The sequence below is a fragment of the Balaenoptera acutorostrata genome, chromosome 20 (assembly GCF_949987535.1).
Source record: "Balaenoptera acutorostrata chromosome 20, mBalAcu1.1, whole genome shotgun sequence".
NCBI classification, from domain to species: Eukaryota; Metazoa; Chordata; class Mammalia; order Artiodactyla; family Balaenopteridae; genus Balaenoptera; species Balaenoptera acutorostrata.
In genome coordinates, this window is record NC_080083.1 from 37,478,301 (window position 1) to 37,490,506 (window position 12,206).

Here is a 12,206-nt window from a genome sequence, read left to right on the forward strand (position 1 = left end):
TGGACTCGGAGCACCCGCCGCCCTCCCCTTCGCGTCCCCGCCTCCTCCTCTCACCGCCCCCCCACCCGCCCGTCGCATTAGCGGACACTCTATAATAGTGGCATTTATTAAGAGACCTGTTCGCCTCTCGCTGCCCCAGCTTATGAAAATTTGATCATGTCACGCAGACAGAGCCGCATGGCCATTTATTTAGGGCTGAATTTTCTCGCGCACGCTTCCTCCCTTTTATCCCCAGTTCCAGGTGTGGCAGACACTCCTCCCACCCCCACCCCGCCCGGTCCTGTGGACCCGGCAGGTGCCTGAGGAGAACCCCGGGGGGAGTCTGGACATGCTGGGCAGGGCACGGAAATGTGGGGCGAAGAGGCTGTAGTGCCTGGAGGCCAGGACCCAGGGCCGCCCGAGCGACTGTGATTAATGCCCACAGTAATCATCCTTAATAATAATCAATCGTTGACGACTCTGCGTCTACTGGCAGCGTCTGACTCTGCGGCCTTGCGAAGGGCTGAGGCCGAGCACCTGGACTTCTGGACCTCTCAGAAGCTCAGGTGGAGGGGGGTGGAGGGAGAGGGTGTTGGCGGGGTCAGGGGTCATTAGGTGGTGGGGGGTACGGGGAAATGCGCCGCTGCCGCAGCCACCTGATATTGTTCCCAGGCCGCCGCCTGGGCGCCTAGGGGCTGGGTGCTAGAATAACAGTGACATTCCTGGCCCGGACAAACGCTGACGACGAGGAAGCCAGAGAGCCGGTACCTGTGCCGGGGGAGATGTTTTTCAGCTTGGACGTTTGCCTCGACTCTTTCATCCAGGGGAATATCTGTTTGGTGAGGGTGGAGTTGGAGCCGGGACCGCACTTGGGGGGGCCGCTTTTGCTGGGGCCGCCCCCGTTACTGCTGTTGCTAGTGGTACTGGTAGGTGCAGCGCTGGGCGGGGGTGAGCCCGGCGGGGCGGGCAGGGGCTCGGGGGCCAGGCCGGGCCTCATGCAGCTGCCGTTGAGCTCCTTGCTCTTGGCGTGCGGGGTGGCGTTGCCCAGGGACTGCAGCGAGCACGCTGAGCGCTGGTAGTCACCCTCCAGGTGCGTGGCGGCCTGGAAGGGGGGTTGAGGGGGACCGTCGTAGCCGAAGCCATTGCTGCCAGGGTACGGGGAGTAGCCTCCGAAGAGTGCAGCCGCGGCGTTGTCGTAGTAGGTGGCTTTCTGCATCGCTGGGCGAGGCCCGGGCGGTGGGTGGCAACTTGCAAGGGCCTGATACCCTCACGACCGGACATTGGCACCCCTGGGGTCACGTGGCTCGCCGGACCCCCCTCCCCTTTCTGCCCCCCTCCTCCCGGGGTCTGTTCGTAGCGGTTGACCTGCGGGGTGAGAGAAGAGACACAGGGGGAGAAGAGGACTGGGGCTCGAATCCATCTTAGGAACTGAAAAGGGAACTGACATCAATAGGGTTTTTCTTCTCCCCCACCCAACATCTTCACAGCAGATGCTGAGGCCACTTCCTTGACCTGAAATGGATTTTTCTTATTTCAACCCTTTAATTTTAAAAGAAAAAGCCCACCAGTTTTCATTTCCACTCAAAAAATAAGGACTCGACTCCTTTGGGGACTGCCTAGATATAGAATCTTACTATTGCAAGGGACATTGCTTCTCTCCTGCCTGCACACTAGCCCCTGACCTCTCCTCTTCCCTCTCCCTACACCCCCCCCCAATCTGGGATAGGTGTTGGGGGAGGGTTGCAGACTCCAAAATAAAAGCATCATCAACACCGTCCTCTGAGCTGAGAGGCCTCCTGCCTTTGCCTCCATCTACGTTCCTTTCATCCAGAGTCTAGCCTGGAGAAAAAACTGAGTATCTCTGAAAGAGGCAGGAGGGAGAAGCAAGTTGAGCAGGGAACCTTCTGGTTGAGGGATACTCTCTTTCCCCTCCCACCTCACGAAGACTGCAGCCTGACCTAGAAACTTCCTGAAGATTTTTAACCTCCAGAGCCAGTGGAACTGAGCCTCCTCCATGGCCTTGCTGCAGGTACCAATACCTCCAGTCTGAGTCTTTTCTAGTCTGGGACCCCACAGCCAGCAGCCCCCATGGGGCCCCCAAATGGAATAGGATTGTTTCCCCGGCGGGGCTGGTTGGTGCTGTGACCATTTGGCCCAGGTCTCCCCCCACCCTCTGTTTTTTTTTTCATCAGGCTTAATTTTTTCCCCGCCCTTTTCTTGACAGTCTGTTTCCTTTGATTTCTCTAAAGAAGAAAAGAAGAAAGAAATTGGATAACTGCTGGACTTTTCTACTGAGAGATGGGAAAGTGCTTTCTAAAACAGAAAATTTTTCCCTAGGAAAAAAGAAAGTAAACAAAGCTATTTGAACAATATTATTCTCTGGGTTGGAAACTGGGTGCCCCTGTTTACTGAAGTTCTCTGAGGCCCAAAAAAAAAAAAAAGATTATTTTAATGCAGGCTTTTAAAAATGTGCTGGAAAAATAAAGGTTCAAGCTGTCATAGGATTTTGTGTATTTCTTCTGAAACTTCTGACTGCATCCCCCATCTATCTTCCCAACCCCTCACCATCACTTTTCATAAAATGTTAAGACTGACCCTCTCTTCTGACATATGAGTTTGGACTACTTAAATCCCATTCAGCCCAGCTGGTCGACTCCAAAGAAAACTAAAAATAGGAAAATAAAACAGAAAGGAGTGCAGGTGAAGGAAATCCCTCCCACACATAAACCCCCTTCTTAATGGCACAGATTTATACTCAAAAGGGAGCTGGGTAGCCTTGAGTTCTGATTGGGTTCTGGGAAGAATTTGTTTCTGGGAAACACGCATGGGTCTGCAAAGCAGCAGATCCTTCCAGGGAGGAGGACTGGAGTTCAATTGACCAGGCTGACCCAATCCCTTTATTATTATTACCATTAGCCTCTGATGATTTAACCAAAATTAGCTTCGGAGTAGCCCTGGCTGAAGGGGGAATTAATTAACAGGCATCAGTTGAGTTTGTTATTAATAGATAGGAGAATGAAATAAAACTGTTGGAGGGGGTTGGCTGGCTGGGCCCTGGCTTTATTTAGTCTAAATGATTGTTACAGCAGTAATGATGATGATGATGATGATGATAAAACAATAATTTGACTAGACGCCTGGGGCTGAAATTCCTGTCGCTCCCCCTGCAATAAACTCGCAAACCATCGCAGGACCGAGGCCAGGCGAGTGTGGGAAGCAAGAAGCCAGAGACGTGATAGGAAAGAATGGAGATTCCGCTGGCGGCGAGAAAGGGCCGGGAAGGTTTGCGGACAGAGTTAGCCCCTGGCTGCCGCCGCCGGGCTGTCTCGGCTGCTGCTGCTGCGGTGGCTGGCGACGAGCTATGTTGGCCCAAGGAGGGGAAGAGAAAGCGTTCAGGACACGGAAACGGTTAGCAGCGGCAGGTTCCAAGCACACCCGGCCGAGGGCCGAGCCCTAGGGCGGCAGCAAGTTTGGGCGCTGGAGGTAACCGAATTAAAAGACGTCTTAGCAACTCCGCACCGGGACTTTGCCAGGCCGGACTCGGCTGGAGGGCGCAGAGGCCTGGCTGATGGGACAGTGAGAAGAGGGAAAGGTGCCAAGGGGATCCGAGATCTGGGGATCCAGGAAAAGGGGGGGTGGGGAGCAGCTCTACCAAGCCAAACATGTCTATTTCCCGTGCCTCCATGTTGGAAAAATCCAGGCTCCATATGGCTTCTCGGGAGAAAGGGAGGGAGGAAAGAGACGTGGCTCCCGGCTTCCCCGCAGGGTCTCGCTGAAGAAGGGCGGTGAGCCACCCCAAGAAACCCACCTTTCCAGGCACACCCCCGAAATCCTGGGAGAGTAACAATAGCTGGGAAGCCCTGGGAGAGGGGATAGGCCACCGTCCAGGACTTAAAAAAAAAAAAAAATAGAAGGAAGAAAAATAAAAGAACAAAAAAGGAAAAGAGAAAAAGGTTAGGCTCTTCTTAGCAGCGGGGCAAAAATTCAGCCCTGATCTGACTGCTGAAAGAAAAGAGAAAAGGAGAGAAGCAGGAAGAGAGAGGGAGAGGGAGAGAGGGAGAGAGGGAGGGAGGGAGGGAGGGAGAGAGAGAGAGAGAGAGAGGGAGAGAGGGGGAGAGAGAGAGAGAGAGAGAGAGAGAGAGAGAGAGAGAGGGAGAGAGAGAGAGTCGCTGCGTGGAAGGAAGCTTAAAGCTTGTGAACTCTTCTTGAACCGAGATTGGAGTCATATGGGCCATAAATCATTGAGACATACTCTCCGCCATTCACAAACTGATAGCCTATTTCAGTCCAGCTTACCTTAGCCACCGATGAGGGGAGAACAGGCAGACATAATATATATTCACATCGAGCCCCAGCGCGAGCGGCAGGCGAGAAATCTCCCCTCCTTGAAGGCAAAGGAAAAAAAGACCACTGTTTAAAGCGGCGTCGCCCCCCTCCCCAACAGCCACCCCGGCTGGGGAGCCTGAGGGGCAGACCGGCCAGAGGAGCCGCGCGGCGTCCGCTTCAATTCACTCGGCTTAGGAGCGGGGGTGCGCAGGAGGGAGGGGGTGGGGGAGAGGGGAAAAAAATAGAAGAAGACCAAAAGGTGCTCGGGCGGCTCAGCTCGCTGAGAATCCAGCTCCGGGCTCCGGCACGGCCAAGCCGCCACAGTGTGGTTGCCCTATAAGACTGGTACGCCCTACTCTCCGTAACAATGGCCTCTGCTTTTGCACAGGGAAAAAAACCACACAGACACACACACTCACACACTCACTCACTCACACACACACAAGCTCACACACACCCCCACCTCTCCCCCTTTAGCAAGCTTAGATGCCTGATAAGGAAGGAAGGTGATGGTGGTGATGGGAGAGGGGGGACATTTTGAAAACCCCCCCTCAGTTTAAAAGAAAAAAGAGTGAGGAAGGAAAGGAGGTAGAGGTTTTGAGTTTTGTCTTTGTTTTTTAAGGACAGGTAAATTTTTAAATTCAGATTTTGGCGGGGGAGGAAGAGGAGCGCAAAGATAAGGCAAAGCCCGTGGAGTTCACAGCTCCCCCCAGCACCACTAGTAAACCCTTCCTCTAATTGGAGAAGTAGCTTGGGAGGCCCTAGCCTGGGGGGGGGGGCGTTTCCTGGGTGTCCCTCTGCATTCATTCGCAGTGGGAACACTAGGACTTTTTTTTTTTTAAGTAGTTTCACTCTTGTGGGACTGGTGGCTGCGTCTCTGGCCCTCTGGCTCTGTCTCCCTCCTTCCGAGTCTCCCAGTCTCTGTTTCTTCTCTCCCCCACACCCTCTCTATTCCTCCTCTATCCCGGCAAATCTCCTGGCCCAGTTTCCAACCTGTGTGGGAGGGTGGGGAGCCAGACCTCTCTTTTCTTTTTAACAGACCACCCCCCCCCAATTTCTGAGAGCAGACAACAAGCGGTGAGTGATTATTTAAAGAATCCAGACCATCTTGTAGGGGGAGGGGGGTTGAGGAGAGGGTGACAAAAGGAGAACCTTGTGTTTAGCTTGAGTTCCAGACACGGCTGCCAATAGAGAGGCTGTAAGAACTGCATGAAGAAGTTTCTGTTGAGATTCTCACCTCTGGATAGGCAGAAGGGGCTAAGAGGTGATAAGGACATTTGTACTTCTAAGAAGATGAGAAGAACCAGCAAAATGGCTTAATTTTAAATGCACTGGCAGAAGAGATGGAGGATAGTTATTTATATTATTATTATTCAGAACAAACCTGTTAATATCTCTTAGCTCTACAAGATTTAGGACTCTTGGAACAGGTGAGGAAGACTACAAAAGCTCAACTTTTCTTCGGGTGTGTTTTAGAAGGGCAGGAAAAGGCGAGGAGGCCTGTAGGAGGAAGACAGGAGGCAAGAATGTAGGTGTCTGCAGATTTGGGGCGGGGGTGGGGAAGAGCCATTCCTGGCGGAGGAAAAAGACAAAAAGAGCACCAGGACTTTTCCAAAAGCAGGAGTGTCTGCAACTCCGCCGAACTGCTGACTCGGGCTTAGAGGATAAAATAGAAGGCCGACAGTCTCTCTGTTCTACAAAGGCAGCTTGGAAAACTTGTTCTCTTAACTTCTCCGTAGACAGAGCCAGCCACTACCTTGTGACCTCCTGGTTAGAATCCTTGGCTTTTGCCTTCTCCCATCTGGATGCACCAGGAGAGAAGGGACGGGGAGAACAAAGGTGAGAGATGGTTTCCAGCTGTTGTCTCCCCTCCAGGAAAGGGTGGCTGTGTCTGGCAAAGCTTCCCTCACACCCCATAGCTCCCCACTCACAGGCTTTTCTTTGGGCTGAGAAAGGGTCCTACTATCTACTCTCCTAGGGGGTGGTCCCTGGCTTCCTCCGGCCCCCACTTCTTTCAGGCCCACTAAGTCAGGCTTCGTGGGCTGGAGCAGCCAGTTTCCTGGGGCCCTGCTGAATGGGGGTGGAGGGGGGGACCCATGGCCTCCCTACCCTCCAGCAAGGAACTGCATGAAGAGTCTCCCGCTGTGATGTCCTGAGGATCCTGCCGCCTGCCTAGAGAGTTGGTGGCTGAGGGAAGTGTGGTGGGGAGGTGAAGACGGAAGATGGAAGCCATTTTCTGTATTTATTAGTTGTATCTAGAAAAGAAAATGCCCAAGCCAGACCCAGAGCTGGTGCTCAAGCCAGGACCCTCAGAGAAAGCAGTCAGGGCTACAAAGAATCTGTCCTGAGATCTCTGGATCCTGGTTAGAGACCTGCTGGATTGGACCTTATATAGCTTTGGGCCTGGTGGGTCAGGGACTTGCCCATGGCGGCTTCTAGAGGCTTTAGAGAACAGCACCTTTGGGTCTTTTCCTCCCCAAATTAAAAAGTCAAGAATGTACCTCAGACCCTCCAACTCTCCTAGCCCTTGCTACCACTAGCTAGAGAAGGTCATTGTGAAATTAAGAGACGAGGAGGACCTGTTCACTTGTGGGACTGCACAGCTTTGCCCCAAGGAATAAAAAGAGAGCCCAGGGGGCACACAACTAGCTGCGGGCCTGCAGGAGGATCGGCCTGAAGCTAAGCTGAGGGGAGAGGGGGAGAGGAGTTTTCCAGAGACAGCAGGGGACCCCTCCCCTCTCGGAGCTTCAACTCATGTGGTCCCTTCTGGCTACACAAGGAGGTGGGGTGCAGTGGGGTAGGAGCAAAAAGGAGGGCTGGAAGGAAGAGAGCTAACCTGGAGAAGATTTTCACAGCACACATACCCCCAAATGTGGTAGGAAATGGGGTGGGGGCTTCTTAAGGAATTCTGAGAGCAGAGCCTATTCGAAATGCTTGGGACGCAATTAGATCCCAGTTTGGTTTCTTTCTTGCCTTTTTTATCCCTTTCTCGGAGATTTCTGGCTGGCCAATTGCCCCTGTTTGGGGCTGGGAAGGTGGCGGGTGGATGGTAGAACTGGCAACCCCAGGACACCCATTTCGTTTGAGGTGTTGCTGCAGGCTGGGGACCTTCCAAACTTCAGGGGATAGGGCAGGGGCAGTGAGGAGCCTGGGCAGGGACCTTGGGGTGGGAAACACCAGAGGGGTCTGAGGGAAGACTTTGAGGTCTGGAAAAGGAGGAGAGAGGGATTTATCACCCCTGACAGTGAAGTCGTGATTTAGGCGCAGACTAGAGAGAGAAGAGGGAAAAATCTCTTCCTGGATTCAAGGAGGGAAACTTGAGCAACTTACCATGTGTGAGAGACAGAGAGGGAGAGAACATGAAAAAGAAAAATTGAGAGAAAGATTAAGACACAGGTAACTTAGTGTAATCTAATAAGGGCAGAAATTAATAATAAAGGCAAAAATCAGAGAAAATGTCCACCTTCCTAGATATTCTTTCCTCTCAGATTCAGTTTCTACAGAGCTAGAACACTCGCTCCCGCACTCCCCTCCCCCACTCCTAATCCGTACCCAGTACCAGGGGACCGGGCCCTTAAAACCCCCTTGAGGGATCACTGGGCGCCCATCCTTCAAGGCCTTCAGGGATCATGTCTCTCCCCCAAAAAACCATCAAAGAGCAAACGAAAATTCTCCTCTCAATAAGGACAAACTGGCTGGCTCCCTTAAAATCGATTTCTGATATCAGCCTTGGGATGACCAAGGATTCCCCCCTTCCCCAAGCCCCCAGCTCAGCCAGCCCCAAATTCGCCTGGCCCGCCGGGCTCCCTGAGAAGCCGGGACCTGGGAGTCGGGGAGGGGGGTGGCGGCAAGGCTTTTAGCGATCTCTTTCTTTCTGGTCCAGTCTGGGTTCCCAGTCCCACACTCTTCCAGCTTCACTGCCCAACTTTGTGGCCACGGCAGAGTCGTGAAAAGTTCACACACACACCCGAATCTCCATCGCTTTTAAATATTAATAAAGATTTCCAAGCTGGGTGTTGTAAAATGGGAATTGCTACTGCAAATCGCTCTTGGTATTTGGATCCCCAACTCCCACCTCTCTAAGATGCCCGAGCGGGAGGGAACAAAGGGGCTGAGGAAACGAGAAGATTCCGAGCCTGGGCGGAGGCCCGTGTAGACCCAGCTCAGTAGAAGCTGAGATTGAAAGAAGAAAACGGCCGCTAAGATTGGAAAAGAAAAATCCGAGCTGAACTCTCCCCTCACCCCAGGCGTGGGAGCGCGAAAAGGAGGCAGGACAAAACAGGGTAGCCACGAGGGTTTGCAAAGTCTGCTCGGTGACCAAGGAGGCCGCGCCAGTGGCTGATGGTGCTTAAGGCAAAGTCGGGAGTTGGGAGCTGGCGGCGCCTGGATGGGAATGAGCCTGACTGAATCGGGGGTCCCGCCTCATCTAGAAGTTCTGTCCTGCCCTGGCAAACCCCACCCCGGCGGATGTCGAGACAAAGGTGGGCAGAGTGGAGAAGGCAAGAAGGAGAGGGGAAAATCTTGGACAGCTTGGGGAAGGGTGGGAGTGGGCGTGGGGTGGGGTTTGCTGGGGAAGGAACAGAGAAGCAGACAAGAGAGGAACAGGGCCCAGCCCGCTGCGAGGGACTGCGCAGGTCTCTCCTGACAGATTGGATGTCTCTCCCAGTGACCTCTGTTCAGCAGGCAATAACTCATCGGATTAATGACCAATCAGCGGAAGGCCTCCCGAATTGCCTCCGAATATAAAAAGTCAGAATGGGATAGGGCCAGAATCTGGGCCTGCCGGCCCTTTTGGTTTTTTTCTTTCTCTCTCTCTCTCAAATAGGGTTTGGGGTGAGGCTCTAAGAAATGGATTATCTGGCCAGAGACTCTGATTTCCAGAACCCCAAAGATGAATTTGTTTCTCATCTCTTCCCACTTCCTCCACCAGAATTCATATCCTTGACCACACTTCCCAAGGCAGCCTGGAAGCCTCCCCTCCTCTGCTGGCCTCCTCATATCCCTGATCCTACAAGAAATCTCCCTTCTCACAACCATGCAACTTCCGAGAAGCCCCCATCTCTTTTGAATCTTATTTTATTTTTTCCCAGTTAGGAGAAGAGATGGAAAATAAGAGCAAGAATAGGACAGGGGTCATCCACCTTGCAGGCCTTCTCTGTCCTGGCTGCCCTGGGAGGAGACCTGGTATAGTGCTGTGGTAGCCTGTGTGTGTCCTCTCCCAAGAAGAGGGGGCCCAAAGGCCCAGGGGTCAGGATCAGGCTGGATGTAGTGGTGGTGGTGGCCTGCTTTCATAGAATCTAAATTCTGAAACCACAAATCAGTCCCTAGGCTATACTGCCAACAACTCCAGCCTCAGCTCCCATGCCTGGCGGGGAAAGTGCCTTTCTCTGAAAGGCTGAGCCCCTCCTTCCTTAGCACCCCCTCCAAATGCCAATCCCAGCCCAACCCACCCAGCTAGCCCCTCCCACTGCCTTCTATCTCCATTGCTCTAGGCCTGCGCTTCTCCTTTGCTGAGAATAAGGACACCTTCAGGAGGAGGAATGGTCCAGATTCCAATGGATTTCTTAGAGCCAGTCTGAGTAACCATGCACTGCTCTGGGCATATGCAAACTCCCTGTATATTGCAAATATGCATGCAGTGACCTATACCCAGATGCCCACAGAACTCCAAGACACAAAAGGGAGCTGCTCCTAAGCACTAGAGAGTTACTCAAGGTCAGAACTGGGAAGAACTCAGGGAGTGTCCTGTCCAACCCTGCCATTGTCAAAGATAAACTGAGGTCCAGAGCCAGGAAGTGGTTTGTCTAAAGTCATACTTGGGATAGGCTTGGAAGTCAGGAGGCTTGGATTCTAGGTGGTCCAGATTGGCTGTGTGCTCTGAAGCAGAGAATTCATTGGGCCTCAGTTGTCCCCTTCTGTAAAGACAGATCCTGTGTGGAGGGGAGGGCTTGGGCTAAATGATCTTCCAAGGTCCCTTTTTTGGGCTGCCAGTTTGTGGTTCTGTGTGTACTGATGTAAAAGTGAGTGACAATAAGCAGTAATAAACTGAGTTCAGACAGTAATGGGCACCATCTTGGCCAAAGGCAGACTATTTCCTCTTGGGATTTAAATGCTTACACCCCCGCAACTGAGTACCAGCCCCAATCCTGGTCCTCCTTGTCCCCTCAGAGGCTGGTGCACTGGTTTTTACTGCTCTTCTGTGTCAGGGGTGGGTATTCTTCAAATCAAAAGTACTATTTTTGGACACAGCAACCTGAGCAGTAAATAATTAATTTGTGTAATTAGAAGAGGAAGGCTTAAACCTGACAATTTTTAACCAGGAGTCAATGCACCCATTGTACCAGCCTGGCCTTCTCACCCGACCAACCCCCAACACTGCCCACACACCTACCAGCTTCTCCAACTGCCTCCCCCAACTGGGAGACCAGCATTCCCAAGACTGCCAGCAGGGTTCATGGAATCAGACTCTGCTCCCTCCCCAACAAAGTTCCATTCTCTGCCTTCTCCCCTACAGAAATTGGTCTGCCTGCAGCTGCCCCTCACAGCTTGCTTTCCTGACCCCCTAAAGCTGTGCTGGGCTCCAGGTCCAGGCTCTCTGCTCTTGGGACACATGTAATCTACCTCCCCTGCTCGAGATGCCCCAACAATTCAGGGAGTTTGCATTTCAAGAAACTCCCATTAATATCAATTTACTTCACTGAAACCTCGGGTTCTTCATCAAGTTGATGATTTATGATAAAATCAATTAAATTACAGCCACTTAGGGCCCAGCCGCTTCCTCTCAGATTTCATTGGTGCGGGGCCCAAGTGTCTGGTGGAAAAATGCAAGTTTAGCTGGAGGCGAGGAAAGATAATTCTGTGGCTGAGAAAATTTAATGCAAAACAATTTCCAGGCAAAGCCGGGCGTCTGGACAGAAATGCAAGAGCCACCAGTTGGCCTGCGGAAATAACTATCTGGGGGTCAAAATATTTTTCTCCCCACCTCCATCATCCTGCATGGCTCCTTTGCTCTGTTCCCCTTTGTGCTCACCCGTCCCCTCCCAAACAGACTTTGGGGGAGTTTGAGCAGTACTGGTGGCACCCAAGCCAGCCTCAAACCAACATCCCCTACCACTGCAGGCCTTTTTCTCCACTACCCTACCCTATCCTTCCCTCCCCCCTCCCTCCCCTCTTTCCCCCTCCCCCTCTCCTCCCTCCCCCCTCCCCTCCCCTCCCCTCCCCTTCTCCACCCTCCTCTCCTCCCCTCCCCTCCTCCTCCTCCTCCTCCTCCTCCTCCTCCCCACCTAGCTGTGCTCACTAATTCCTCAGTCTCCCATGGCAAAGTTAAAGGTTCAAAGTGAGGATCTGTCAGCGTGGGCAGATGGCACACAGGGGCCAGGGACCAAGCCAGGTGGGCGCTGTTGCGCGTGGCTGTGGGAGGAAAGAAAGCACAGGCTGAAGGAGCACTACTCCATGGTGAGGGCACAAGGCGGCAAAGTGTGTCCAGAGCTACCCCTTGCCAGGGTACCAAGACCTGAGAACACCGAGTCCCCCCTCTGGCTACCTGTGTGCTCACTTGTAAAGCGATGCCGTACCCAACAAACCCCAACCTGAACACAATGTGCACTCACACAATACACAAAACACATCTACGTGTGTGTGCTTTCACACTCTTCTTATACCTCACATCTTGTCCCGGCAAAGGGACAGTTCCCACCATCTCCCCACATCTGGGAAAATAAATCCCAGCGAATCAACCTGGCATTGCCTTCCACTCCAAGGAGAGAGGCTTCTCCCGCCTCTGCTCTCTTTGGTTTTTGGTTTCCAGAGCAGGCAGGGAGTAAACACATCTTCTCTGAAGCCATAAATCACCCCCTCTCCTACCTTCTCAGTGTAACACCCGGCCTCAGCGCAACCCCTTG

At 52.8% G+C, this 12,206-nt stretch overlaps 1 protein-coding gene across 3 annotated transcripts in view; it reads right to left on the minus strand.

The window, feature by feature from the left end:
* HOXB3 (homeobox B3) overlaps positions 1–12,206 on the minus strand; it is a 33,126-nt gene that overhangs the window by 2,446 nt on the left and 18,474 nt on the right. For 2 of the 3 annotated variants that reach the window (XM_057536734.1, XM_057536735.1), the window contains 2 exons: positions 4,276–4,363; positions 748–1,344 (listed from right to left, as the gene is read on the minus strand). In XM_057536734.1, coding sequence (XP_057392717.1) covers positions 748–1,195 — 448 coding nt within the window. In that variant the 5' untranslated portion in view covers positions 1,196–1,344; positions 4,276–4,363. Of the gene's footprint in view, positions 1–747; positions 1,345–4,275; positions 4,686–12,206 lie in introns of those variants that run through there. The other variant, XM_057536736.1, reaches the window with a different exon arrangement.